The 27,103-nt window shown below is 35.0% G+C and overlaps 1 protein-coding gene across 1 annotated transcript in view; it reads left to right on the top strand.

Moving 5' to 3' along the window:
* Positions 1 to 27,103, top strand: part of COL19A1 (collagen type XIX alpha 1 chain) — a 433,347-nt gene that overhangs the window by 355,662 nt on the left and 50,582 nt on the right. Inside the window, exons 27-36 of the mRNA XM_049777641.1 lie at positions 14 to 91; positions 2,043 to 2,078; positions 2,548 to 2,601; positions 2,697 to 2,750; positions 4,214 to 4,255; positions 11,243 to 11,347; positions 11,437 to 11,490; positions 11,900 to 11,953; positions 24,140 to 24,193; positions 25,760 to 25,813. Coding sequence (XP_049633598.1) covers positions 14 to 91; positions 2,043 to 2,078; positions 2,548 to 2,601; positions 2,697 to 2,750; positions 4,214 to 4,255; positions 11,243 to 11,347; positions 11,437 to 11,490; positions 11,900 to 11,953; positions 24,140 to 24,193; positions 25,760 to 25,813 — 585 coding nt within the window. The remainder of the gene's footprint in view (positions 1 to 13; positions 92 to 2,042; positions 2,079 to 2,547; positions 2,602 to 2,696; positions 2,751 to 4,213; positions 4,256 to 11,242; positions 11,348 to 11,436; positions 11,491 to 11,899; positions 11,954 to 24,139; positions 24,194 to 25,759; positions 25,814 to 27,103) is intronic.

Below are 27,103 nucleotides of genomic sequence, written 5' to 3'. Positions count from 1 at the left end.
TCTCATTGCACAGGGGGAGAGAGGACTGCCAGGTGTTCATGGTTCCCCAGGTGATACAGGTCCACCAGGATTAGGGATTCCTGGTCGAATAGTAAGTACATAAATAGATTTCCTTGAATTCTGTTATTTCCAACATAGTGAAATGAATTCCAGTGAAAAATTTGAATAAAGAAACAAGAGCAGAAATATCAGAGCAAGAGACATAAGTGAATACTTGTCAGAGGGAGATAAGTAATGGACTTTTATAGTCTATCACTTAGCACCAGAGAGCTTACTCCTATTAATCCACTCCCAATTGCTGACCACACATACAACTGATTTAATATTAGATTATGTAACTCTTTATACTATTCTAGTTTACATCAAATGCCTATGTGAATTATAATGCAATTATTAGAATGCTTACCTTAGGGCATTATAATTACTATTTGTTGTTATCCATCATAAAATAAGTTTATATAAAGTGAATAAAAATGTATGAACTTATTTTTTAATCCGCAAGTTTTATCCTAAAGAAAAAAAGAAGAGGAAGATTTTATTGGTTTAGACAAAAAATAGATTTTTTTTTTTTTTTTGGTTTTTGAGCCACACCCATAGGCTCTTGGGGTTACTCCTGGCTCTCAGCTCAGAATGGCTCTTGGCAGGCTCAGTGGACCATATGGAATGCCAGAGATCTAACCCAGGTTTTCCTGGGTCGGCCATTTTGCAAGGCAAATACCCTACTGCTGTGCTATCTCTCCACCACAGGAATGGATCTTTTAAACATGTGTTCTGTCTAAAAGAACAGAACCTTTAACACTTTCTAATAATGGTGACCTATAAGGCCGACTAATCACCAAGTATTTAACTGAATAGTACTGAGATAAAATTTTATTATAAAACATGATTTTTAGATAAGAGAATTGAAAATAAATTGCTATTTTAATAACATTAAATGGAGAAATTTAACTTGTAATTAAGTTATCATGAAAGTTAGAAGAAGGTATAAGTAGTGAACGGTTATGTTATATGTGACTGGTATTTGATTTTCAAGGGCACAAATATTTATAAAAATTACAGTTGGGGAATTAAACAAGGTGCAAAAGTAATCAGCAAATGATTCGTGGGGCCGGAGCAATAGCACAGTGGCAGGGCATTTGCCTTGCGCAAGGCTGACCTGTGTTTGATCCCCAGCATCCCATGAAGTCCCCTGAGTCAGGAGGGATTTCTGAGCGCATAGTCTGGAGTAATCCCCTAAGCGTCACTGGGTGTGTCCCCCCCCCAAAAAAAAAGGAAGATAGAAAATGATTCGTGAAGGAGTTCCAATCAAACAAAACATTGCTAAAATAACTAAATGATATGGTATAATTGATTGAAAATGAAGCAATAAACAGCTTTGACAATAACAGTTGTATAAATAAAGTTCAAAAGTAGATATTTGAGGTCACTGCTGTGAAATCACATGTTACAGTCTTGCTTAGTCATTTCAGCATTCCATATGATTAGGTGGGGATCGAGGTTCACCTATAATCATAATCTCCCAGTCTCATTTTAATTACCCCAAATTCCAATGTTCTAAAATAGAAGTAAATAACAGATGGATTTTTTTACCTTCTTTCTCCTATCACTGAACATCAAATATGGCAATTTCTTCGATTGATATTTTACTTTCAAATGACATCTGTTCCTGTTCTTAATTATTGTTTTTTGGTAAGTGGCTCAGAATAGGAAACAGAATGGAAAGGAATTCCCGAGTGAGTTACACTTGTGTGGGTAGTTTCTGAACTTATAGAAATTAGCTACATTGTCTGTGTATTCATGACAGTGGAGAGGCAGATAATGGAAATGTTAATAAATATTTTAGAAAAATCATCTTGGTATTTTCTGCAACCGTATTTAGGTAAGTATTTAGCTGTCACCCCAAATTTGACTGACTGCAGAGTTTTCAGAGTGTACACAGTGATTGCCACAAGATAAATTGCAATTTTTAGCTCTTCATCCCTTTTAGATAATTTATGAACTTTTCTGCTAAACTTCTGATCTTTTAATTTCATTCTACTCAGGGATCTCAGGGGCCAGTTGGAGAGCCAGGTATTCAGGTAAGCTACTTAACCAATTTATTTGCTATTACCGAACCAGCAAGTTTATTGGCTTTTTCCAAGATCATGACTTTTCTTGGACATGTATCTCTCTTTCTTTCACATCCCATCTCATCTCTCAATTTATTTTGATAAAATTATATTTTTGTTTTTTCTTTTTTTAAAATAAGTTTTATTGTGACCAAAGTGAATTACAAATCTTTTACAGTTATATTTAAGGTACATATTAACAATGAATCAGGGGCATTCCCACCACAAGTGTTGTCCTTCTTCCATCTCTGTTCCCAGCATGCATCCCCTATCTCCCTCATTTGCCCCCCAGACTGCTAATGTAACTGCTCCTCTCTGTGTATAGCTTGTTGTAGACTGAGTTTGAAAAAATTATCTTAATTAACTTTTTAAAAAGTACATTTAAGAACTGGTTTTATACATTGATCTCAAAAGTAAAAAAAAATTATCCTTTTTCCAGGGTCCTCGAGGTCTCCCTGGTCTCCCAGGAGCTCCAGGGACCCCAGGCAATAATGTAAGGAACATCTTTACTGTTCCTCCATCCCTCTCATGATAATCATATATCTGTGCAAGTGTGCAGAGATTTTACAGTGATGCTTCTGTTTTCAGGGAGCCCCAGGAAGAGATGGAAAGCCAGGTCTGCCAGGCCCCCCAGGTGACCCGGTATGTCAACAAACTATGCCTGATTTATGTATCTTTAATACACCCCGAAGCCAAATAGCCTACCAAGCAAGTTTTGCTGTCCAAACTAATTATAATGCTCAGTGAATGCTTGGTGATTTTGTTTATCCCCATTATTTTGTAGAGAGGGGGTGAAAAATTCAAACTGTGTCAGCATTTTTGTGTGCGTGATGAATACTTATTTCCTAAGGGTATAATTCAGCTGTACAATTTTGCCCCAGGTTGAGTCATGGCATATAATGTCTCAATCCCATGGAAAATTGAGTTAAAATATATAGCCACAATTTCTATTCTTTCCTAATACTGGTTACTAAATGGTTTCATTTTTCTAAATGAAAGCTTGCAGGTAAGTTACCTATATATGTCCACTGATTCTATAATGCTGAAAATGCTGAAAATTTTAAATTTAAAAAACTAAATCCAGTGGCTCTTAAAAGTGGATTTAAGGACTAAATATGTGTTCAATGGTTTTATTTTAGGTTAAGTCTTGCTTTCACAATCAGCAGTTATTATTTGAGAAGCCTATCGTACATGAAATCATATAGAGTTTCATATTATAAAATCCAAATTTTAGCCTGTTCGTTCAAATTATCCTCACAAACTCTTCTACCACCCACTCTGGCTTATGTGCCTCTCTAAATTCAAGTAAAGGTATAGTTTGGCTTACCTTTACTTCCACTGCTGAATAAATGCTGTTTGTAGCATCCAGAATCTTGTAAAATGTTATTGGGGTACATAGCATCTCTCTCAAAGGATATTTTAAGGCATGAGGTCAGAAACCTGCAGGAGCCCTGTTTTACCCAAGGTATAAGTAATCAAACTCTTAAACATCAATAAAAAATAACTTTGTAGGGACTGGAGAGATAGCATGGAGGTAAGGCATTTGCCTTTCATGCAGAAGGATGGTGGTTCAAATCCCGGCATCCCATATGGTCCCCCATGCCTTCCAGGGGCGATTTCTGAGCATAGAGCCAGAAGTAACCCTTGAGTGCTGCTGGGTGTGACCCAAAAATCAAAAAAAAAAAATCTTTGTAGAATCTTATACTATTATTTTCATATTTTTTGGCAGAGGAGTGATTTTCTTTTAAAAAAATGACAACTTTGTGTAATATTTAAAAGCAATAATATACTAAGTTTGACATTAAATTTTCCATGTCATTAAAATGTAAAATACAAATGAGAATTAAAAGTAACATAACATGTGTTTGCATGTGGAATTGTGTTTCTGAACAATAGTTATGAATTCTATCAACATCAGACATTCATGAATATTTTCATATGAACCATTGTTAAGCTACCTTTCTAACAATGAGACCTTTGAAGCCACATCTCAACTGGTTTGACATTTTGAAAAACTTTACATTGTATTATGTGTTCGTATTTTTTATATTTTTATGTAGATGCATATATACAGTATTTGTCTTGTTTTTTTTCTTTAACCGCAGATTGCACTGCCTCTCATGGGAGATATTGGTGCTTTACTCAAGGTATGCATTATATGCAATAAATTATTTGTTCATTTATTTTCAGAAAAAAATAAAAATATTTGCCATACTGAGCTAGTTCATAGCTAGTTCAAATTTGTTTTTAAGTATAAGAACATATTTAAAATAGATTAAAAAAAACATATTCATCTATTTTGTGCCATTTATACTAATCTCTCTACCCTTCCCTTACTTCTAATACTGAATGTGATATAAAGACTGATAGGAATAATGCAATTAATATTCTTGACTAGATAGATGATTATATCCTCTGGAAGAGAGTTTTTTTCTTAATGGTGTTTACCCACCCTGGATCACCACTGCAAGAGCTTATCCTTCTCTCTGACCATTCCCTGACCAGTCCCAGGATAGAAACCAGTGCTGCTCAACAAACAGCTTGCTTGCAAGGCTGTTTGAATGTCATGGGATTTTATAAAATGAGCTGTAAAATTCCAAAGCTCACAATTGGCCTAACACCTGTTAGTCTGTTAAATTAAAATTATCTCTACCAATTATCCTTCACATAGGGAATTTGTCTAGCTACCATATTTTCTCTAATCCTTTATATTATTCATAAAATCGATCAAGAAGAATAATAAGAGTACCACTAAACTGATGAATTTACATAGTCTTGGTTTGCTAATATTGACTGAATTCAGATAAAATTTATCTTTTACATAAAACTCATACCTTAGTGTTTTGCTTGGCTTTGTATGAATGGTAAAAAGTATTTGTGCATACACACATATGTAGGCTAGATTGTGTGTGATTTGTTTTATATTTGGTCCAGTGATCTGCACAATGAGTTGAAGTAATATTAATTTTATCTAATATTTGATTTTTTGAGAGCTTTTCTTTGGTGGGTATTGCTTAGTGCTTAGTGCTGAGAGTTGGCTCCAGTAGTATTTGGAAGACCGTGCACTGCCATGGTCAATTGCCAGGGCATGCCTAAGCTTTTAGGGGGGCTCAGCCCACCAGATGTATCCTCAGATTTTCCTGGTGGGTAGAACTAATTTAACCCCCTGGGGTTACTCAAAAGGCCCGCTGTGGATGCCTTTTTCCCCTGCGTGGATGGTTGAGGAATTTCCAAAGAGACTCTTGTCATTACATTTTCAGCCAGCATTTGACTATCTCTCCTTTGTATATATCAGGCAAAATAATAGCCTCTATCAAATAATTTGGCTCAGAAATTCCAGCACCAAAGTTTATTTGAGAACCCCTTTTTCTGGATATAGTCAGCCCTAAAAGCAAAGACAATTTTTCTCTCCTTTTCAAATATGTCCTTTGCAGCTGCAGTTTATGATAATCAAGGGCGTAATCAGAATACAGATTTTGACTTTTGACCCTCCTTTAGAAATAGGGAAGCTCATTCCTGGGGATTTGGTACCTCCCTTCATTTAACCTCTTCTAAAACAATAGAGTCCAACATAGAAAGACGAAGTTTCGGAGATATTTCCTATTTTCTCCTAATCCTGATTTTGCATTTAAAGCAAGCTTGCTAAGAGTTACCTTGAGCTGTGACCTTCTCTCTTGTAACTTAGAATTTTTTAATATAATTTTTATTTTGATCGTAGTGGTTTACATATTGTTGACAATAGTATTATGGGTACATATTTACATAAGATCAGGGGGGTTCCCATCACCGATTTGTCCTCCCTACCCCTCCGTGTTCGTCCTACCTTCCATATCCTCCTCCCTCAGCCCCGGGGATGCGAGAATATGTGGTCCCCTCTGTACCTAGCTTACTACTTAGAAGTCTTGGTCTTGGTGCCTCCCTTATTTCCCCCTCTAACTGGGAGGAAGCACTACATAGTTCAAGTTATGTTGTTTTATTTGAAGAAGAGAAAAGTAGTAAACTGGGGTAAAAGTCTAATATGCTGAAAATGGGCGGAATCCTTCTAGAGGCTCTCATCGTCTGTTTGAGATATGAAGGAGAAAAATAAGGTGAAACACCCCCACAGTACAAAAAAATTTGTCAAATATCCAGTGAGCACTCCAGTGATAACGATAGGCACCACAAAAAAAGCCATGGTCTTGAGTTAAAAAACATGGCGGAGCACCTAAAGAAAGAAAATAAAAGAAGGAAAACAAACAAACAAAAACCAATATAAATATAAATGGGGACAACAACTTCAATAACCACACCAAAACAAAGAAATCAACAAAAAGTAGATAGGTAAATAAAAATAATATTAATAATAAATGAAGAATAAAAGATATATAAAAGATAAAAAATGTTTTGTGCTTTTTGCCTTTTTTTTCCCCTCCTGCACTGGCACAGTAAATATTGGGGTCATTTGAAAAGGAATTCACTTGGCCTAAGCGTTATGGGGTTTCTCCACCCTTGGGGTATATTGTCACAGGATTAACTATAGACTCCGTTCAGGTTCATTTACTCTACCGGTGGTCGTGGTGTTTGGAAAACTTCTGCTCTGTCCTGGGTGATGAGTCAAGACCTCTATATCTAGAGATCTCAGTATCGCACAGGTTCAGGAGTGGGACTTATGACGAAGTCTTTCTTTGTGGTTCTAGAAGTTCTATTCCTTAGTGTCATTTTAATTCATCTTCTGTGGTTGGTTGTCTCGGTCTTTACACTGATCCTGGGATGAAACTTAGGATAGGTAACTTAGAATTTTTATAGTCACACCCATAGCTTAGGTATTGTTATTGTTATACTAGGCTTTGTGATTACAATTATCCTTCACCTGTGGCTAATTTTCCCCCTATAAATTCCCCTGCTCAAAAAATTAAACTGCCAGAAACGTGTTGACCCCACATTCTCTATGTGGTTTTATTTATTTCATATTTCATATTCGGCCACTCGTGCTCCTGCTTTCCTATCGTGTAGTGGTATGACCCACGAGAATTGCTGAGACGCAGGACATCCATGGCAGTCAATCTGTCTACCATGTTCAAAACATACACTCCACATATTTGAGTTTTTCCTTGATACTATTGAATTTAACTTTCAAGACTCAAGAATGCTATTATAGATATTTTTATAGTATTGGAATATTTAGAAAAATATTATTATAAACAAATTCATGAGAAGCTTATATGCCTTCAAAGCTAATTTTTGTGTAAGAAAAGAATATTAGGGGTGTTTTATGGTCATCTTATAACTATGATTTACAATTACATGCCAGGAAATGTGTTGCTTTTCTTATATTATTTTATATTAATGTTAATCTTGAGTTTAGAATGAATTGTCTTTATTCTATAGAGGATATACTGGAGTTTTGTGCAGTAAAATTGTTCACAACTAAGCAGCTTGGAAGTATAACATTAATGAAAAATTTAATTCAGGTCAAATACATTCTAGTCATATCAACAAATTGCATACATTCATCTGTCCTTAAAATTGAGGAGTATTGGGGCCAGAGAGATAGCATGGTGGTAGACTGTTAGCCTTGCATACAGAAGGACGTGGTTCGAATTTCTGCATCCCATATGGTCCCAGAGCCAGCCAGGGGCGATTTCTGAGCGTATAGCCCCGAGTAACCCCTGAGCACTGCTGGGTGCGACCCAAAAAAAAAATGAGGAGTATCCCAATGTGCATAGTACCATAGTTTCTTTATCCACTCATCTGTTCTTGGACATTTGGGCTGTTTCTAGATTACTAGATATTGTGAATAGTGCTGCGATGCCAATGTCTTTTGAATTGTTTTTGGGTCCTCATGCCAATTGTGCAATTACTGAATGCAATTACTGAGTCATATGTCAACTCAATACAGTAACATGTAGGATGCATTTTTCAACCTTTTTAGTGAAACGCAAAAATGCAATCATTCTGAGTTCATAGAATTTTCTGTCATTTCAAGTTGGCTTTATTTTCTTTAGGATTAATATATAATAAAGTAAAGGAAACTGGACTTTTAAAGGTTCTTAAAAATTCTTACAATATTATGGAAAAGACTAATTCACAATCTCATTAAAAGAGTGAGCTAACTTGTGGTTAATCCATAGAAGAATTCATTTGAAGGATTTCATGTTTGTCTTGAAACTATGTCAGTTCTTTTAAAAACATTATTATATTGAGACAGGCATTCTATTGGTGGTGGGAATGTTGCACTGGTGAAGGGGGGTATTCTCTTTATGACTGAAACCCAACTACAATCATGCTTGTAATCATGGTGGTTAAATAAAGATTTGATATATAAAAATAAATAAAAATCAATTAACATTGTTAGTCAAAAATTCAGACCAAATGTGAGACTCATAATATACTAAGAATAATAAGCTGCATCAAGAAACACATTCTCTTTATACACTGAGATTGCAACAAAATTTAACACACTTTTTCTGCATATTTTTTTTATTTTCCTTTTGTATGTTCTTCTTACAATGTGTACTCATGTAGACAACCTTCAAGATATTTGGGGTAAAGAGGAAATATCCAGACATGCATAAAAAATATTAAAAGATGTTTTGCAAAGCAACAGAAATATCTTTTTAAGGGAGTGTAGTTTGACATTATCTTCAATTCATCTTCAATCTGCCTTATACCCAGAGATATTTTCAAAAGATTAGGAAGAAGTCTTCTTTTTCTGGTATGAAGGAGAAAGGCAGAAAGAAGAAAGGGAAGATAATGGGGAAAATGAAGCCATATTTAGTGTGTAAAATATATACCAGTGAAAAATTCACCATAAGATCATTTCCATGAGAATATGAATATTGTCTTCACTGTTTATTTCATATAGATTAGAATCTAGCACACTCTAGATACTGAACACAATATATTTTGGGAAATTAAGTGTAGTGTACTTGGATTTGAGAGATTTGGGTTGCTATAGGACAGAGGTGGGGCATTGGTGGTGGGAATGTTGCACTATTGAAGAGGAGTTGTTCTTTTTAGGACTGAAACCCAACTACAAACATGTTTGTAATTATGGTGAATAAATATATTATTTTATAAAAATAAAAAATAAAATAAAAACATTATTATAGCTAAAGATTTTTTAAACAGAATGTAATATTATCAAGTTTTCTAAAGACTCAAGACAGAATCAATGTGCTGGAAAATAGGATCAGGAAAGTAAAATCCATGCAAATTGATGCTATGTGAATGGAGAGTATCATGCTGATGCTCTTCAGGCATGCTGATCATGCCTGAAGTTATTAAGAAGTAGTACAGCTGCAGAATGACCTTTCTCACATGTAGAAAGTAGGGTATATAAAATGCCAAAGGAAGCAGAATCAAAAATTGGTCTTCAGTGGAAGTTTATCATTAAGATTGGGAACATATGGAAGCACTGAGACAGTGGTGGAAGAAAGCAGACACTCCACTCTGGTATAGGGTGAGGTACTGGCATGTGTTATGCATGAAACACTACGATAAGCACTTTTGTAAACTATGGTTCCTAAAATAAAAAAAAATTAAAGAAGCAAATGCATACAGTGACATAGATCAGTATCACAAATATAATGATAATATATTGTTACTATTTATATAAGCATGATATACTAATCTATACCATGCATGTTGTAAAATTCCAGTTACATAAAGTTTTAAAGCTGATAAAAATGTTTTGTTGTATGTTGATATGTCACATTAGTATGTCTACTGATAAAATAATGCATCTTCATATTTTTTAACATATGAAAACATTTTGGTTCTCACAGGCATGTCTTTATACATCTCCCATCTGTCATTAAAAGTGATAGTTCTGGGCCCGGAGAGATAGCACAGCGGCGTTTGCCTTGCAAGCAGCTGATCCAGAACCAAAGGTGGTTGGTTCGAATCCCGGTGTCCCATATGGTCCCCCGTGACTGCCAGGAGCTATTTCTGAGCAGACAGCCAGGAGTAACCCCTGAGCACCTCTGGGTGTGACCCAAAAACAAAAAAAAAAAAAAAGTGATAGTTCTACAACTATATACATCTTTTGACTCCTTTATCAACACTATAGTTCTATGGAAGGGTTCTGGTGCTAAAAAAAAAAAAATTAGTTTGGAATATAATTTCACAAGTTCCCTTCAATATATCACAGTTTTTAAAAGGACCAATATAAAGAGAACACTTTAACTCATCACTTAATACAAAATTAATCTTCTAAAGAACATATATTTGAAATATGACTTGTGCATATATTCTGTGTTCAAAATACTTAATTTGAAGTGCATCATCTTTCCAATTGCTCAGCAAGAGCAAGTTTTAGTTTTCTTTTTATATTTAAAGATTCTTTCCTTCAGAAAAAGAGATGGATGAATAGAAGTTTATATTCCCCTATCATCTGTCAACCATTAAAATTAAATCATTTCCTACAACTCAGTGGTTCCTATTCTATTTCTTTCTTGATCATGTTCTTATTATAATGATTTATTTAAAAATAAACTTTTATAGGGCTTTTTAGACACTTTTTCTTAGCTGTGTGATAAGAACTTTATCTTGTGAACTCAACCACTTAAATTCAAGTTTTTCCTGTTCAGCTAGAGGTTATAAAGAAGACAATGGAAAAGCAATTTCACTTAGATATTCTATCTGCACTTGGATTTGACATAGAAGTTAAGTAATAATTTATCATAGAGTGCTTTCATGGCAAATAAAATATGGGTAAATTGTAAGATAGTTCTCAACTAATTTTACCCTCAAAAGGCAAACTCTTTTCTATACAATTCTCTCTTCTTTTTGTCTTTTCTAATACAGTATTATTATATGAAATATAAGTAATGTTGCTAGTTATCTCAGACTTTATTACCACTTCCTTGTTCAAATATACTGCTCTTGATTTATGTTATTTTATTACCTTTTCTATATTTACTTGAATTTTACAATGTAAATAGCATCAAAAACTTCAGAAAATAAACATATCTTAAACAAATAACATTTATTAATTTCACCAATGATTTTAATTTATGAAGGTAGTCTTTGCACATACCAATCACATTATCATTAATTGGGGACAAAAAATCAAATCAATGATCAAATCAAAATTCACTTAAATAAATTATTTTGAAAACTTTCTCAAGTACTTTTGTCTTTATACTCATTAGAATTTCTGCAGCAACTGTCAATGCAGTGTTCCTGGGCTGACAAGCCAAAAAATTGAAGAAGGAAGTGCTGGTGGGCCTGGAAAATATGATTCTATAGCCCAGAAGGTAAGAAAATAGGCTGAGTATTGATGATTCTACAGATTATACATGGTGCCTTGCCTTCTATTAAGTTTTGTTGTTGCTCTGTTCTGTAGGGTGATATAGGGCCACGGGGCCCTCCAGGAATCCCTGGCAAAGAAGGACCAAAGGTAAGAAAATATCTCCTCAATGGACTTTTTAATTCAATGTGATAAAGAAAAAATTTTATTGGAGTAGGTTTGAGGTCACACTCAGCAATATTGAGGAGCTACTCCTGGATGTTTGCCCAGGTATCTCTCATGGTAGTGCTAGGGGGTGGAGGGACATCTGTGGTCCCAGGTTTAAAATTATACAAAGCAAGCACTTCACACTTGTAATTTTTTCTGGCTCAAAAAAAAAAAAAGCATTTTAACTGTAAATATTCCCAAAAAAATACTTCAGAAAAGTGGTATGAAAGCCACTTGTGATATCATGTGTATATATACAATATCCTTTGTTCTTTTGAAATTTTCTTGAATATTTTTATTATTTCTAAACATTACAAAATAATTGCATTCACTGAATTTATTATCTTTTTAGGGAAGCAAAGGAGAACGGGGCTACTCTGGAATACCAGGAGCAAAAGGCGATGAGGTACAAATTCTCTGTTAATACCGTTCTATTATTGATTCTCTTTACATGCCTAGAAAGAAAAAGCCCATCAGTTTTTCTAGAAATCTGGTTTAGTCTAATATGAAGAATATATATTTCTATATAGATCTTTAATTAACTACATAGTTCTTTAAAATATTAATGTAAGTGAAATTGTAATATGTTGATTTTTATTAGGAGTTGAGGGACAAGAAAGTAAAGCCAAATTACATATGAATTACTGTTTTTTTCTGTTTTTATATAGCAAATAACTATTTCGTCTCTCTCAAAATTAAAGCTAGAAGAAGAGATTTACTGAAAATAATCCAAAACTAGTTTATAGACTTAAAGGTATGATTGAACAACCAGCCTAGTGTAGCTTCAGAATTTAGCAGAACTTCCTCCAGAACATGTTTGTAAGGTGCTTTAATTTCAATGACCTTGACTGGTCAACTTTCCAAGCATGGGCAAAAAAATTTTAGATGCATCTATTTGGATCAGCCTCCTACCTATTCCTGCACTAAGATTCAAAGTCAAATGCACTTTTGAGACGATGGCATAATTTTATGACTCTTAACCATGGCAATACTAGTTTCATTCTTTTCCTGCATAATTCACATTGACTCTTAGAAAAACCAATTAAAATGATGAATTGATGTTGGTTTAAACAGTTTTGTTACTAATAATTCCTTAATGAAAGTAAGTAAGCCATCTGGCATATATTAACCTTGATGTTAGTGCAGAATATCATAACAGTATAATGGTAACTGTTTGGGGAATATGAGTTATATTTCATATTACAAATTATCATCATGTGTTATTGTTTTTCATTAATATTGTTTCTAATCTAGAAAAATGACTTTTTGATGCAAGGTAAAATTTAAGTACAGAGAAAAAACTTTCATTTTTATTCATAAACCAATTAATGATTTTATCTATAAACCAGTTTATTTTATTTTCAAAATAAGTCAGTTTTTAAAATTTTGTTTCTCATGTTCCACAGAAAAGTTCACTGAAGTATTAACATAGTATCTGATTTGTAGATTCTAAAATTTTTAACTGCCTAAATTCAAGAGGTAGGCTATAGAGACATTTGGCAAGGAAGTAAAAAAAAAAATGGGGAAATAACCTGAATTCATATTATAAACGTCTGTAAATTAAATTAACAATAACTAATTTTTATTGATTTTACAAGGGCTTCACTTGGTGAAATATTATTATTATTTCTTCACAATTTTGATGTGCTCTTTTTAATATTTTGTTTCTTTCATGCTATATATCGATTTTTGTATGTCTTATTTTAGGAGAATTTTAGAAAGTTCAAAAGAAGATTCTTTCGATTTCTTCATATCACATGAATTACACCAATAAACCTATAGTAGTTAATTGACATATCTGTGATTTAACTTAAAGATATGTCACTCATATAAGCATTTGTAAGGGATGTATAGTGCAGATTTTCTCTTTTAAAAGATAGAAGATAGTGATACCATTTGTCTTCTTCTTGGTCTCAGATAACACCTGAAATTATTGTTTGACGTATTCAAATAAATAAAATTTGAACCAAGAAAATATGCACTTCAATTGGTCAATAAATTAACCTATTTTAATACAAATTATCTAAATCAACAAAATCCCAAGAGGTTGTGATCCTTTAAGTGAAAGTTTTAGGAAGACACCCTGTATCTTTGTGGCCTTTTAATTATATATTTCTTTAATCTTTTTTGGAACATAAAAAGAGAAGTTGCCAGTTTGTTATTGTTCTTTGGAAACTTAGATTTTCCTGTACATTTTTGCATCTGGCAGTAACTAGTATATCCCAATAATTCACTCTCATCGAGTGAATTCATACTTGAAGGCAGAATTTTACAATATTTTAAGATAATGATAGATCACTTAGGAAAATTATTGTCAGCCAAACTATACCAATAAAAAAATAAATACTTTTAGTAAAATATGAGGTAAGATTTTCAAAATAAGAACACAAAGAAGGGAAATCACAAGGTTCTAATGATCCTTGAATATCTATGCGATAAATTTTAATTTGTATTTTAATTTAGCACTATATGCTAAATTGACTATCCTACTCTTTAATATGAATGTGTCTTCTTTAATAACTCTTCATGTTCTAAAATTATCTTATTGCCCTTTATGCATCCATAGTAACTATTACTCTTACTACAAAATTTCAGCGTGTTCAGAGAAAGACTGCTGAGAATGATTTTTTTTAATTTATGATGCGAGGATTATTTTAAAGTTTAATGTAGTCATCAAAAGTTAATGAGCCCTAAGCTTATAAATTAGACTATCTAAAGACTCACTAAGCATCTTTATATTGTTTCGTATTGATACTAAAACTAGCAAAAAAAATAATACATATATACACACATATTATACATGTACATATATAATTTTATGGACATGTAATTATTTCTAGATAAAAAAATTTTTATATAGCTTCTATAATACTAGATATATAGAGGTGTCATTCACAAGTAACTGTGTTTGTTCCCTTTCCACTTAAACTCACAAACAACTTAATGGAGATGTTGGGGGTAAAAGATCCAATAATGATATATGTGTGCAAACACACACCCATCTTTACACAGAACTGTAAGTGAGGAGTGTATCTTGATATCTTGAGAAAAGAATATATGTAGTCTATTTAACATAAGCATACATAAACTTACCCAGTAATTTTATTACATAAGAAATCTAAGTATGATAGGGGCCGGAGTGATAGTTCGGAGGTAGGGAGTTTGCCTTGCATGTAGCACACCTGGGACAGACCCGGTTCAATCCCCGGCATCCCAAATGGGTCCTGAACCTGCCAAAAGCAATTTCTGAATGCAGAGCCAGGAATAACCCCTGAGCACCACCGGCTGTGGCTAAAAACAATAACAAAAGAAACCTAAGTATAATAAAGGAGATTTTCCCAACATTTCTTTAGATAATATCAATTACAAAAAACTTAAGTAACATATAGATCACCTGAAGTAATGTGTAGGTCACAATAGGTCTACAGAAGTGTGATTCCTGATCCCATGATGTTAAGAACTTGGTCTTACAGTATTCTGAGAAATAAATATGCAGTAACTTTACTGCATATTGCTTCACCTAATATTTGAAATATGTATGAAATGTAAATTTCCATATTTGCATGACATACATCAGACAAATAAATAATAAACAAACTATATGAAGCACTTTAAAACTCAACAATAAAAATAATTCAAAAGTAACAAAAAACTCAAAAAGTAGGGAGAGAAGAGGGGCTGAAGGGGTAAAGTAAGGTGTTTGTATTACATGCAGCTAACCTAAATTTGATCCCCAGCAATACATATGGTCTCCCAAGTCCAACAAAAAGTAATCCTTAAAAAGAGCCAGAGGTAAGCCTTAAACACAACAAGTATGCTCCCCCTATAAAAGAAAAAAAAGCAGAAAAAACAAAATGAGGAGAGCTGCTGAACAGAAATTTCTTCTAATACAGCATAGCCAATAGACATATAAAAACTATTTGATGTTGCTAATTATTAGTGAACTAAAAATTATAATGAGATACAATTTCACATCATTTAGAAAATATGGAAATAGCCAGTGATTATAAGACTGAGATGAAAATAAAAATGATTAAATTGAGTACTAAGTGAATTGAGATTCACTACTAGTAAGATTTTAATTAGTTCAACTTCTTTTGAAAAAAAATATGGAGAGCTGCTTTTCTGTGTGAGGCAGCCAAGAAGATGCCAGCGAACGTAATCTCTTCAGAGCCCAACACAAGGTAAACTGTCCCCACCCAAAAAAGATAGGTGCTGATTTCTGCCATGTTTTGGGGCACAAGAGAGCCATTATAAAGGACTGCCTTGTTCCTTGCCTGTTTTTCTGCATGAGGCAGCCAAGAAGACTCCAGCAAACATAATCTCTTCAGGGCCCAACCCAATAAAAGTGGAGCCAGAGGAGCGTGATTACTCTGCTTTGCTCCGTGGCCATGCGCATCTTCTAACCCATGAACCCACCACAGCATATAGTAAAAACCATACTACAAGCATGGCAATGAGGAAACAATGCATGACAACCCCTAGGTATAGAGAATGAAGATGGCAGCTATGATGACCAGAAAAAGTAGCACCCAGCTAGGTACCGTCTCAGATAAGTTGTTTAGAGAAGAAATATGGAAGGTGTTCACAGAGCTTAAAGAAAGCATAGATCAAGTTGGATGGAATACAAATAATAATCAAGAGGAAATGAAGATAGAAATTAGAAAACTTCGTATAGAAATAATAGGTCTGAAAAGCTCAGTAGATGAAATGAAAACCTCAATGAAAAGCCTTTCCAATGAAGTAACAGCAGCTGAGAACAGGGTCAGTGAGCCAGAGTATGGGATGCAGAACAACTCCATACAGCAGAAGAGATTGGAAAAGAACCTTAAAGCAAATGATCAGACAATGGATAAACTACTCAAAAAATGTAAAAAGATGAAAATAGAAGTCTTTGATAAACTCAGCAGAAACAACATCAGAATCATTGGAGTTCCAGAGACCCAGAAAGAAAATAATAACAAGAGGAGTTGGAGGAAGAGTAAGAAGAGAAAGGGGAGGAAAAAGAAGAGGTAAAAGGGGAAGAGTAAGAAGAAAAGGGGAAGAAGGAAGAAGAAAAAGTAAGAAGAAGAAGAAGAAGAAAACGAAAAGAAAAAAAGAAGATAAGAAAAGAGAAGGAGGTTAGGGGTGTGGTTCAATTTGTAGAGCAGATGACTTACAGATGTTAATGCCTAGATTTGATCTCAAATGATCTCGTGTTCATTCTCTAATATTTTCACAACTTGTATGAATTTGTGTATATCTGTATGTATAAAATATGTGTTATACTTATGCATGCTTACATCTAATAAAACAACTGTAAAAAACAGCAAATCTAAAGAAAAAGAAAAGAAGCTGCTGTGTGTCTTCACAAAAGAACTTATTCCAGCCGTAAGAAACTATGAAAGTAAGGGCTGAAGTGATAATGCAGCGAATAAGGCCTTTGTCCTGCACACAGCCAACCCAGGTTCAATCTCCCATATCCCCTAGGGTCCCCCAAGCCTGCCAGAGACGATTTCTGAGTACAGAACCAAGAGAAAGCCCTGAACACTTCTGGATGTGGCCAAAATACAAAAAAAAAAAAAAAAAAAAAAGAAAAGAAAAAAAGAAAGAAAGAAAAACATGAAAGCATGCAAGTGTCACTGTGTGGACAGATCCAGAGGGTGTTCCACTAGTCAAGTTAGGACAAGAAAAAAAGAGTTCACTCATATATGGGTCATAAAAAAACGTGGTATGGCAGGTTAGGACGGAGATAGAGGATATTGGTAGAGGGAATGTTGCACTGGTGAAGCGCTGTGTTCTTTTTATGACTGAAACCCAACTACAATTATGCTTGCAATCATGGTGTTTAAATAAAGATATTATTTAAAATATGTGTGATATTTGGGATTGATACATGTGATATATGGATATATATCCAATCAAAATATATGATATATGTGACAAAAATATATGATATATGTCAAAAAATTAAAATTAAGGATAAGAGATAGTACAGTGGTTCTGACCCAGGTTTAGGCCCCTGTATGACATGTTTCTCCAATTATCACAATTCTGAAGACCTTCAAACATGAACATGCTAGTTCATGTAATTTATGATACCATGAGATTTTCATGGGATTATAGGAGCAGCGCCACATTCTTAGGTTCTGTATTGAAATACCAATTGGATTGGTTGAAAGTTGCCATTGAGATAACCAGGCCTCCTGAACACAATTTGAAAGACAAAATTTGAACTGCCATATAATCCAGTAATTCCACTTCTTAGTGCCTATTCCCCTAAACACAAAAATAATAAAATAAAAAATGTGCTTGCCCATATTCAATATGGAAATAGCCCAAAAGCAGGTGAAAATGTTAAGAAATTGTATCATATACATATGCAATGGAATTCTACTCAGCTATAAAAGAGAAAAATCTTGTTTTTTGTTACATCAATATAAGTGGAGATTATTATGCTAAATTAAATTCAAAAGAGAAAGATAAATACTGTAATAGTTCAGAAATATGTGTGATATAAAGAAACTAAGCAAATAAATAAATAGTGATCAGTGAAAACAAATCTTTAGACTACCAATAGATCCAGAGTTACCAACCATGGCAACTAGAGATACCAAGAGTATAGGGGATATAGAAGGCACATTTGGAAGTGTCCTAGGGATAGGAACAAATGAACGCTGAGATTTTGGTGTTTAATATAAGGCTTTATAATCTTTATCATTCCCACATTTTACAAAATATGTGTATATAAATTACATGTTGGTGTTACACCTGGCAGTGCTCAGGGCTTAATCCTGGCTCTAAATTCAGGGACATTTCTTGGTGGTACTTGGAGAGCCAGAGATCAAACCCAGGATGCTTGGTGTGCCAGGGAATCAAACCCTGGGTAGCTGCATGCAAGTCAAGCTCCTTATTCTTCGTACTATCACTCCAATCCAAAGTTTTGTGGAATTATTTTTTATTTTTTATTTAAACACCATTGGTAAAAGGTTGCTCACAATACTCTTTTTTTCCACAGATAAAGTTGAACATGATTGAGTAACAGTCATACAATGTACAACAACCTTCAACAATGCACATTTACTGCCACCAATTATCCCAGTTTCCCTCTCACCCTCCCAGATGCCCTCTTCCCTCACATCTACCCTCCCCTGCCTGCCCTTGGGGCATGATTTTATTTCTCTCTATACTCTCTCTTCTCTCTTCTCTCTCTTCTTTCTCCTCTCTCTCTCTCCACTGTGGCTTGCACTACTGTTAATAAAAGTGCTATTCATGTCACTTTATCTTCTTTCATCACCAGTTCTTATCCAGAGTGGTCAGTTCCAGCTACCACTTTAATAGTAGACCCTTCTCTAATCTAGCTGCACTCTCTGCACTTTGTGACAAGCTTCCTACCATGGACTGGTTCTCCTAATCCTCATCTCTATTATCTCTGGTTATCATTCCCACACTGTCTTTTATTTTTCTGTATACACCACAGATGAGTGAGATTATTCTATGTTTATCCCTCTCCCCCTAACTCATTTCACTCAGCATAATAATCTCATCTCCATCCATGTATAAGCAAATTTCATGATTTCTCTTTTTCTAATGTAGATGTACCACAGTTTCTTTAGTGACAATCTGTTGTCAGGCTCCTGGGTTGCTTCCAGATTCTGGCTATTGTAAATAGTATTGCGATGAACATAACTGGCAGAACTTAACAAGAATAAAACATATAACCCCATCAACAAGTGGGGATAAGAAATGAACAAATATTTTCTTAAAGAAAAAATACAGATGGCCAAAAGGCACATGAAAAGTACTCCACATCACTAATAATCACTGGGATGTAAACCAAAATGTCAATGAGGTGTCATTGCACACTACAGAGAATAACACACATTGCAAAGAATAAGAACAACCAGTACTAGAGTGAATACAGGGAGAAAGGGACTCTATTCTCTGCTGATGGGAATGTCATCTACTCTAGCCTTTCTGAAAAACAATATGGATATTCCTTACAACCTGGAAATTGATCTTTCTTATGATCCAGCGATGCCAGTCCTAAGGTTATAACCCAAGAACACAAAAGCACAATACAAAAATTCCCTCTGCACTCCTATGTTCATTGCAGCACTTTGCAATAACCAGAATTTGGAATATTTTAATTTATTCCCTTAACTTATTTTAATTGTGTCAACATGAGGTAAGCAGTTACAAAGTGTTAATTCTTGAGTTTCAGTCATACAATGTTCCACCATTTATCCCTTCACCAGATTACCCTTCTGCTACCAATGCCCCAGTTTTCTTCCTGCAGCCCCCCAGCCAGACTTTATAGAAGACCCTTCTTTTTCTCATCTTTTCTTTTTTTATTCAGCCACACTCACTGATGCTCAGGGGTTACTTTTGGCTATGCACTCAGAAAGTGCCTCTGGCTTTTGGGACCATATGGGATGCCGGGGGATTGAACCATGGTCCATCTTAGCCTAGAGCATACTGCTTGCGCCACTGCTCCAGGCCCTATTCATTTTAGGCACTGTAGTTTGCATATTGTTACTGAAGGGGTATCATGCATATCACTTTACCTTTTTTCAGAACCCTGTTCTTATATAAGAATGGCTGTCCCTGTTCTTTTATGTTTTCCATTGGCTTGAAAGATCGATTTCCATCCTTTTATTCTAAGCCTATGCCTGTCCTGTACTTGTAGGTGTGTTTCTTGCGGGCAGCAGAAGTCCAGTTTATGTTTTTTAATCCAGTTCTCTACTATGTGTCTTTTAATAGGAGAGTTTAGTCCATTAACATTTAGGGAGATTATTTACAGAGAGGGCTGTTGTGCTGTTGTTGTGTAGGGTGGTTGATGTTACAATCAGGAGTTTGTATTGTGTAGTTCACCTCTGAGTAGGTCGTTTAGGATCGGTTTTGTTTTCACAAATACTGCAAGTTCGGTTTTGTTTGAGAATGTTTTTAGGCTACCATCCCATATGGGTATTGTACCCTAGGCTGGAAATTTCTTTTATTCAGTCATTTAAATATTTTATTCCACTGTCTTCTTGCTTGAATTGTTTCAAATGAGAGATCTGGTTTGATTCTTATGTTCCTTCCTTTGTACTTGAGGTTCCTTTTTTCCCCTTATTGCTTTAATTTTTGTATTGTGCTTTTTTTTGCCATTTGGATTATTATATGTCTTGGTGTTGGTTTATTAGGGTCTATTTGATTAGGGACTCTTTTCAGTTCCTGAATTTGCACGAAGTCCTCTTTCCAAAGGGTTGGAAGTTTTCTGCTATTATTTCCCTAACTACTTGTTCTTCCCCTTTCCGTTTTCTCCCCTTCTGGTATACCTATAATTCTTAGATTATTTCTTTTGTCTTTGTTCATTAAGTACTGGACTTTTCCTCCCACTGCTTTGCCTCTTAATTCCTTGTTGGTTTCTTGGTCATTTTTGGTTTGCAGTTTTCCTTCAAGTACTTCTATGTGCTTCTCCATCTCTGTGATTCTGCTCGTCTGGCTTTTTACAGTGTCTGTTAATTTCTTTAATTGCTTTTGTATGGAGTCTCTCATAATTTGGCTAATTTGTTCCTCCATGGATTTCTTGTACTCAGTGTCTAGCGATTCTCTCATTTCCTGTACCATGGCTTGCATTTCCTTTCTCATGGCTGTTTTTAAATCTTCATCTCTTGGATCTGTGCATTTTGGTGGACTTGGGAACTTCATAGGAGTTCTCTCTGTATCTCCAGCTGTTAGGGTCCTCCTCAGTTTACCCATGTTTTTATGCATTTTATTGGTGTGGCTTGGAGAGCAGTGCCTTCTGATTTCGACCTGCTTTTGCTTCCTAACATGTGGGGCTGGGTCCCTTCTCTGGATTGCAGCTCTAGGTGGAACTGTTGGGTGGGCTGGCTGAGGTTTGGCCTCTAGCGTGTCCTCTAGTGGGAGCCTGGTTAGTGTTCCCCCCTCTTGCTGCCAGCCATTGCAGTACCGCTCCTGGCCACAATAGTGGGGGGCGCTGTTGAGCCTGGCCCTTTGCCCTCCTCCCCTATCTGGAAGTCAGCAGAGCTCCGCCTTCTTCAGTCCTCTGTCAGAAAACCCTCTTGTCTATGGTACCTAGCCCATCCCAGCTGGGGGCGCTAGAGACCTCGGAGATATGGCCGGGGGCTGGGCGGAGGCAGTGAAAAGTCCCCTGTCCAATGCCGCCCCAGGAAACCTCACAGCCACGACAGGGGGGAAGGGCGGAGGCAAAGGAAGGTCCCCCACATGGTGCCACCTCTGGAAACCTCACAGACGGACAGGGGGAGGGGCGGAGGCAAAGGGAAGTCTCCCACCTGGTGCCAATTGGAAACCTCACAGATGCGATGAGGGAGAGGGGCAGAGGCAAGGGAAGTTCCCCCACCTGGTGCTGCCTCTGGAACCTCACAGATGTGATGAGGGAGAGGGGCGGAGGCAAAGGAAGGTCCCCCACCTGGTGCCACCTCTGGAAACCTCATCAGAACCAAGTTCTTATCCAGAGTAATCATTTCCAATTATCATTATCACAGTAGTCCCTTTTCTGTTCTAACTGCAATTTCCTCATCCCCCACCCCTTTGTGGCAAGCTTCCTACCATGGACTCGTCCTCCTAGTCCTTGTTTCTATTATGTTTGGGTATTAATCTTTTACCATGTTCTTTTTTAATATTGTACTATGAGTACAATCATTCTATGTCCCTATTCCTCTGACTCATTTTACTCAACATGTTACACTCCATATCTGTCTATATATAAGCAAATTTTATGACTTCACTGTTTCTAATAGCTGCCTGGTATTCTATTGTGTAGGTATATCATTGTTTTTTAATCCACTCAGCTATTCTCAGGCACTTGTGTTGTTTCTAAGTTCAGGCTCTTGATAGTAGTGCTGCAATAAACATAGGAGTGTAGATTCCTTTCCTGCACTGTGCTTTGGGCCCCTAAGTTATATTCCCAAGAGTGCTTATTGCTGAGTCTAATGGAAGCTCAATTTCTTTTTTCTTTTTTTTGAGGAAAAAGTGTTTGTATTGTTTTCCAAAAAGACTGAACCACATTCTCTGGTGCACCAGTGAATTAAGGTCCCTTTCTTTTTTTTTTTTTTTTTTTTTGGTTTTGGGTCACACCCGGCAGTGCTCAGGGGTTACTCCTGGCTATCTGCTCAGAAATAGCTCCTGGCAGGTACGGGGGACCATATGGGACACCGGGATTCGAACCAACCACCTTTGGTCCTGGATTGGCTGCTTGCAAGGCAAACGCGGCTGTGCTATCTCTCCGGGCCCAACGTCCCTTTCTTTATATCTGTGCCAGCACTGGTTTTTCTTGTTCTTTGTGATGTATGCCAATCTCTGTGATGGTATCTCCTATGTGTTTTGATTTGCATCTCCCTGATGATTAATATTGTGGAGCAACTTTATGTGCTTTCTTGTCATTCATATTTTTTTATTTGAGGAAGTTTCTGTTCATCTCTTCACCCCATTTTTGATAAGGTTGGATATTTTATTCTTGTTACATTCTACAAGTACCTTATATATTTGTTGACTAAATAATCTCTCCCATTCCACGGGCAGATTTTGTATTCTGGTCATTTTGTATCCTGCACCTTTGAGGCGCAGAAGCTTCTTAGTTTAATGTGGCCCCATTTACTTATCTTTGCTTCCACTTATTTGATCAATACTTGAAAATATCTTTAGCTTCAATGTTTTGCCTGTGTTTTCCTCTATGTAAATTATAGATTCAGGTCTGATATCAGGGTCCTTAATTCACTTTTTAATTACCTTTTGTGCATGGCATTAGACAGAGATATAAGCTCATTTTTTTGCATGTAGTTGACAGGTTTTCCAACACTACTCCTTAAAGAGGCTTTCCTTGCTCCATGACCAAATTTTGAACTATACATCTTATAATATTTTTTATCTATAATTTGATCAAACATGATTTAATAATTTTAATGTTTTTATGAGATGAACTTTATGTAATTTATTTGATAACATCTTATTATTAAAATTTTAAAATGAATAGAATTAATCACACATGTTACCAAATAATCGTGTTAGTTTTTCCTTAAATATATAATTTATCAGCATCTTAAGCCCTATGCATTCTAATTAGCAATATTCTATAAATCTGAGAAGGGAAATAGGGGAAATTCATTCTTAATCATTAGTATATTAAAGGTTTCCAAATTTAAATTCATTGATGAGCCAAATTTCTTATTACAGACATGCTGGTTGAAATAAATATCAGAATATAAATTATATTTTACTAGTTGAATGAATGAATATTAGTGTAATCATATATTTCTTTGATAGCATTCTGCCCATCTGAAATCTGCATTTTCATCTCCGTTTTTCTGAGTTTTTCTGGATTCTTAGTAATTCTGAGGTTGATTGGTAACTCTGTAAAATCAGAAATATTCTATAAATCAAAAAATATATTAAATTGTGTTTGTTATTGATTCTATGTCATAGCATTTTAGCACAATATCCTGACTCTTGAAATGGGTATCTGCATATGACCTATATACTTAATTCACTGGAAGAGATGTTTAAATTCTATTAATAAAAATACTTGATTTAGCAAAAATGTTTTGTTTCTAATGATAAGATATTTTATGATGATAACTTCGTCTTCTAGGGTTTTCAAGGAATCCAAGGCATTCCAGGTGCTCCAGGCCACACTGGACCTCCTGTAAGTATTTGGAAATTCAGTTCTAGTCACAGTTCATATATGCTATGACACCAGATGATCTAATTTTTCTCACTGTCTTTGATTTTCTTGACTCTCTGTAGACCTTTCAGCTGTGACTAAGAATATAGATTCATCCAACATTTCAATTTTTTTATTTTACTGTTTTGTAAGTCAGCAGAGGATTGTAGTAATCCACCATCAAAGTTCTAACAAGGGTCCTCAAACTTATTAAACAGAGGTCTAGTTCACTGTCCCTCAGATCATTGGAGTGTCGGGCTATAGTAAAAACAAAAATTATGAACAAATTTTTCTGCACACTGCATATACCTTATTTTGAAGTGAAGAAACAAAATGGGAACAAATATAATATGTGGCCCGCAGACAGTAGTAGTTTGAAAACCACTGTTACCAGAACAGAAAGTGGTTTGTGATTAATCTTATCTGTTTAAATAGAGGTTTGGTGAAAAATAGCATTCTATATTTTAGTTATAATTTTGTTATTAACCTTTGGATAGTCAGATTGTTATATAATAATATTCATAGTTACCATAAGCAGATCATTTATTTTCTAGAGGAAAAGTAGGTCAAAGATCATACACTTATTTTTATTTACTTATTTATTTTTATTTTTTATATTATTTTTATTATAATTCCCTATTTATAGATTAAAATGTGTTCTACATTAGTTGAATCTTATTTTTACTACCCCTCAAATACAACATGATAATATTTTTTGGTATTGGTCATCTTGTTTTCCTAAAACAGAATATTCTAATATCTTATGTGAATGGATATCAAGAAATACAGACAAGCTGTTAAATTTTAACTTCATATTACCAGCTCATTTTAGTGTACTGTGTTTTTGTTTGCTAAATCTAACAAAACTCCTCTCAATTTCTCCAATTTCTGCCTTTTTAGAGGGGCAAATAGTATTACCCATAAAAGTAAGAATTTAAACATGTTCCTTAATGATTTGAATAATAATTTGCAATAATAAAATTGTTATCATTTTACATTCACAATTACATAGAACAAACCTAGCTTTTTATATATGACTAAATTTACTGAAAGGGAAAATGTTGTGAAAGGAACTATAAAAATGATAGCTAATGCTAATCACAAAAAATAATTAAATTTAAATTTTATTTTCCATTAGTAAAATGCAGATTGCATAACTCAGTATGCATTGCTAAATCTGCCCTGTCTTGAAGTATTTAAAATGTTGATCACTACCAAAATTACAGCTCATTTAGGAAGGTGTAATGTTATGTAAATTGCCATTTAAACAGCAAGTCTAAATTCTTAAATGTATCAAAAGGTTCCAATTAAGGTCATTAAATGTGGTTGGCCAAGGTGAAAAGCGACCACAAATACAAATTTTACCCTTGCAAAGGCTTATCAGCAGGATACAGCTGCTGTCGCAGCCTAAAGAAATATAAGCTTGTAGGACTGATTTAATTAGGATCAAATAACCTTCAAAATCTATCTGTTTTAGCAATGAACTTCCAATACCCTTTGGCCATTTAGTTGTTGCTTCTATAATAAACTTAGTTGTGTGCTTCACAGGGCTTAATGGGAAGAACTGGACATCCTGGTCCTGCAGGAGCAAAGGGTGACAAGGTATAAAGAAAAAGTCTCATTGACTAAATGGGGATTGGGAGAGGGAAAAGAAAAGACCATTACAAAGAAATTCATAAAATCAAGCAAAGTATGAAAGCAGGAAATGCTCTTTTGGAAGAACAATTTTAAATCTAAAAGGGCATAAAAATTTATGTAAATATACGATACCCTACAGGGGGATGAATTAAGTATTTGAGCAATATAGTAATAATGCTGAATTCAGGAACCTGGGCCCATATGAGCCTCTAGAGTGAGTTCTAACCTGAATTGACCAAACTCCACTAAAATGACTTCAAGGAGCAAGTGAATCTCCCTTAATTTGAAAAGAAACAATGTGCTTACTTCCAAATACTTACATGAGGTCCAGTGGGGCCTGGAGTACCTGGAATATCTGGGATTCCTTGAAAACCCTAGAAGACAGAGTTACCATAATAAATTTTTTTGGAATAATAGCCTCATGAAAAAACATGTTTCAGCATGTTTTTTCTGATAGAATCCCCAAAACTAGTCCAACCCCACCATCCCACATATATCCCTGTAATGTTCCCTTTGGAAATTATTCTGTCTTTTGAATTTAATAGGAATTTCACACTGAGTTGAGCCTTGGGGCATTATCAAAGATGAAAATATGACTTTTAATTGTGCTAATAAAAAAAGCCTTTTCAGTGGGCACATATTTTTCCATATTTGTTGGTTTGTGAGAGCTATGACATAATTTCCTGAAAGACACTGCCCGAACTCAGCAGAAAATGCCATTTTGCAGAGAGAGCCACCATCAAAGCAATTAGGAAAAGTTACAATATCCTGTTGTTTCCTTGTATCAAGTATGTTGCAATAAAAACAGTGGTGGTACTTTTATTGATAATGGTACAAATGAAAAAAAATCTTAAGCTTATTATTTTTGAGCTGCCATTGGTGTGTAGAAATGTAACTGTTTATATAGTTAAGATAATGTTAACCACACCATATTGACATCAGTCTATCTAGACCCATTTCCCAAATTGGTATCACAAATCTGTTATCAAAATTTAAATGTCTGTTTTTAATTAAATTTAAAACGCTGATGTTTTGTGTTGTTATAAAACATGAAGATACTGGAATGAAACTCTTCAACAAAATTATCAAAAAGAACTGAAACCCCTCAGACTTTTAGGACATAGTAATTCTGGGTTTTATTCCTGCTGAACATTTTTTTTGGGGGGTGACACACATGATGGTACTCAGGAGTTATTCCTGGCTCTGTGTTCAGAAATAACTCCTGGCAGGCTTGGGGGACCCTATGAGATGCCA

The sequence above is a fragment of the Suncus etruscus genome, chromosome 7, assembly GCF_024139225.1.
Source record: "Suncus etruscus isolate mSunEtr1 chromosome 7, mSunEtr1.pri.cur, whole genome shotgun sequence".
NCBI lineage: Eukaryota > Metazoa > Chordata > Mammalia > Eulipotyphla > Soricidae > Suncus > Suncus etruscus.
Note: the sequence above shows the minus strand (reverse complement) of the source record. Positions and strands in the feature narration are given on the sequence as shown.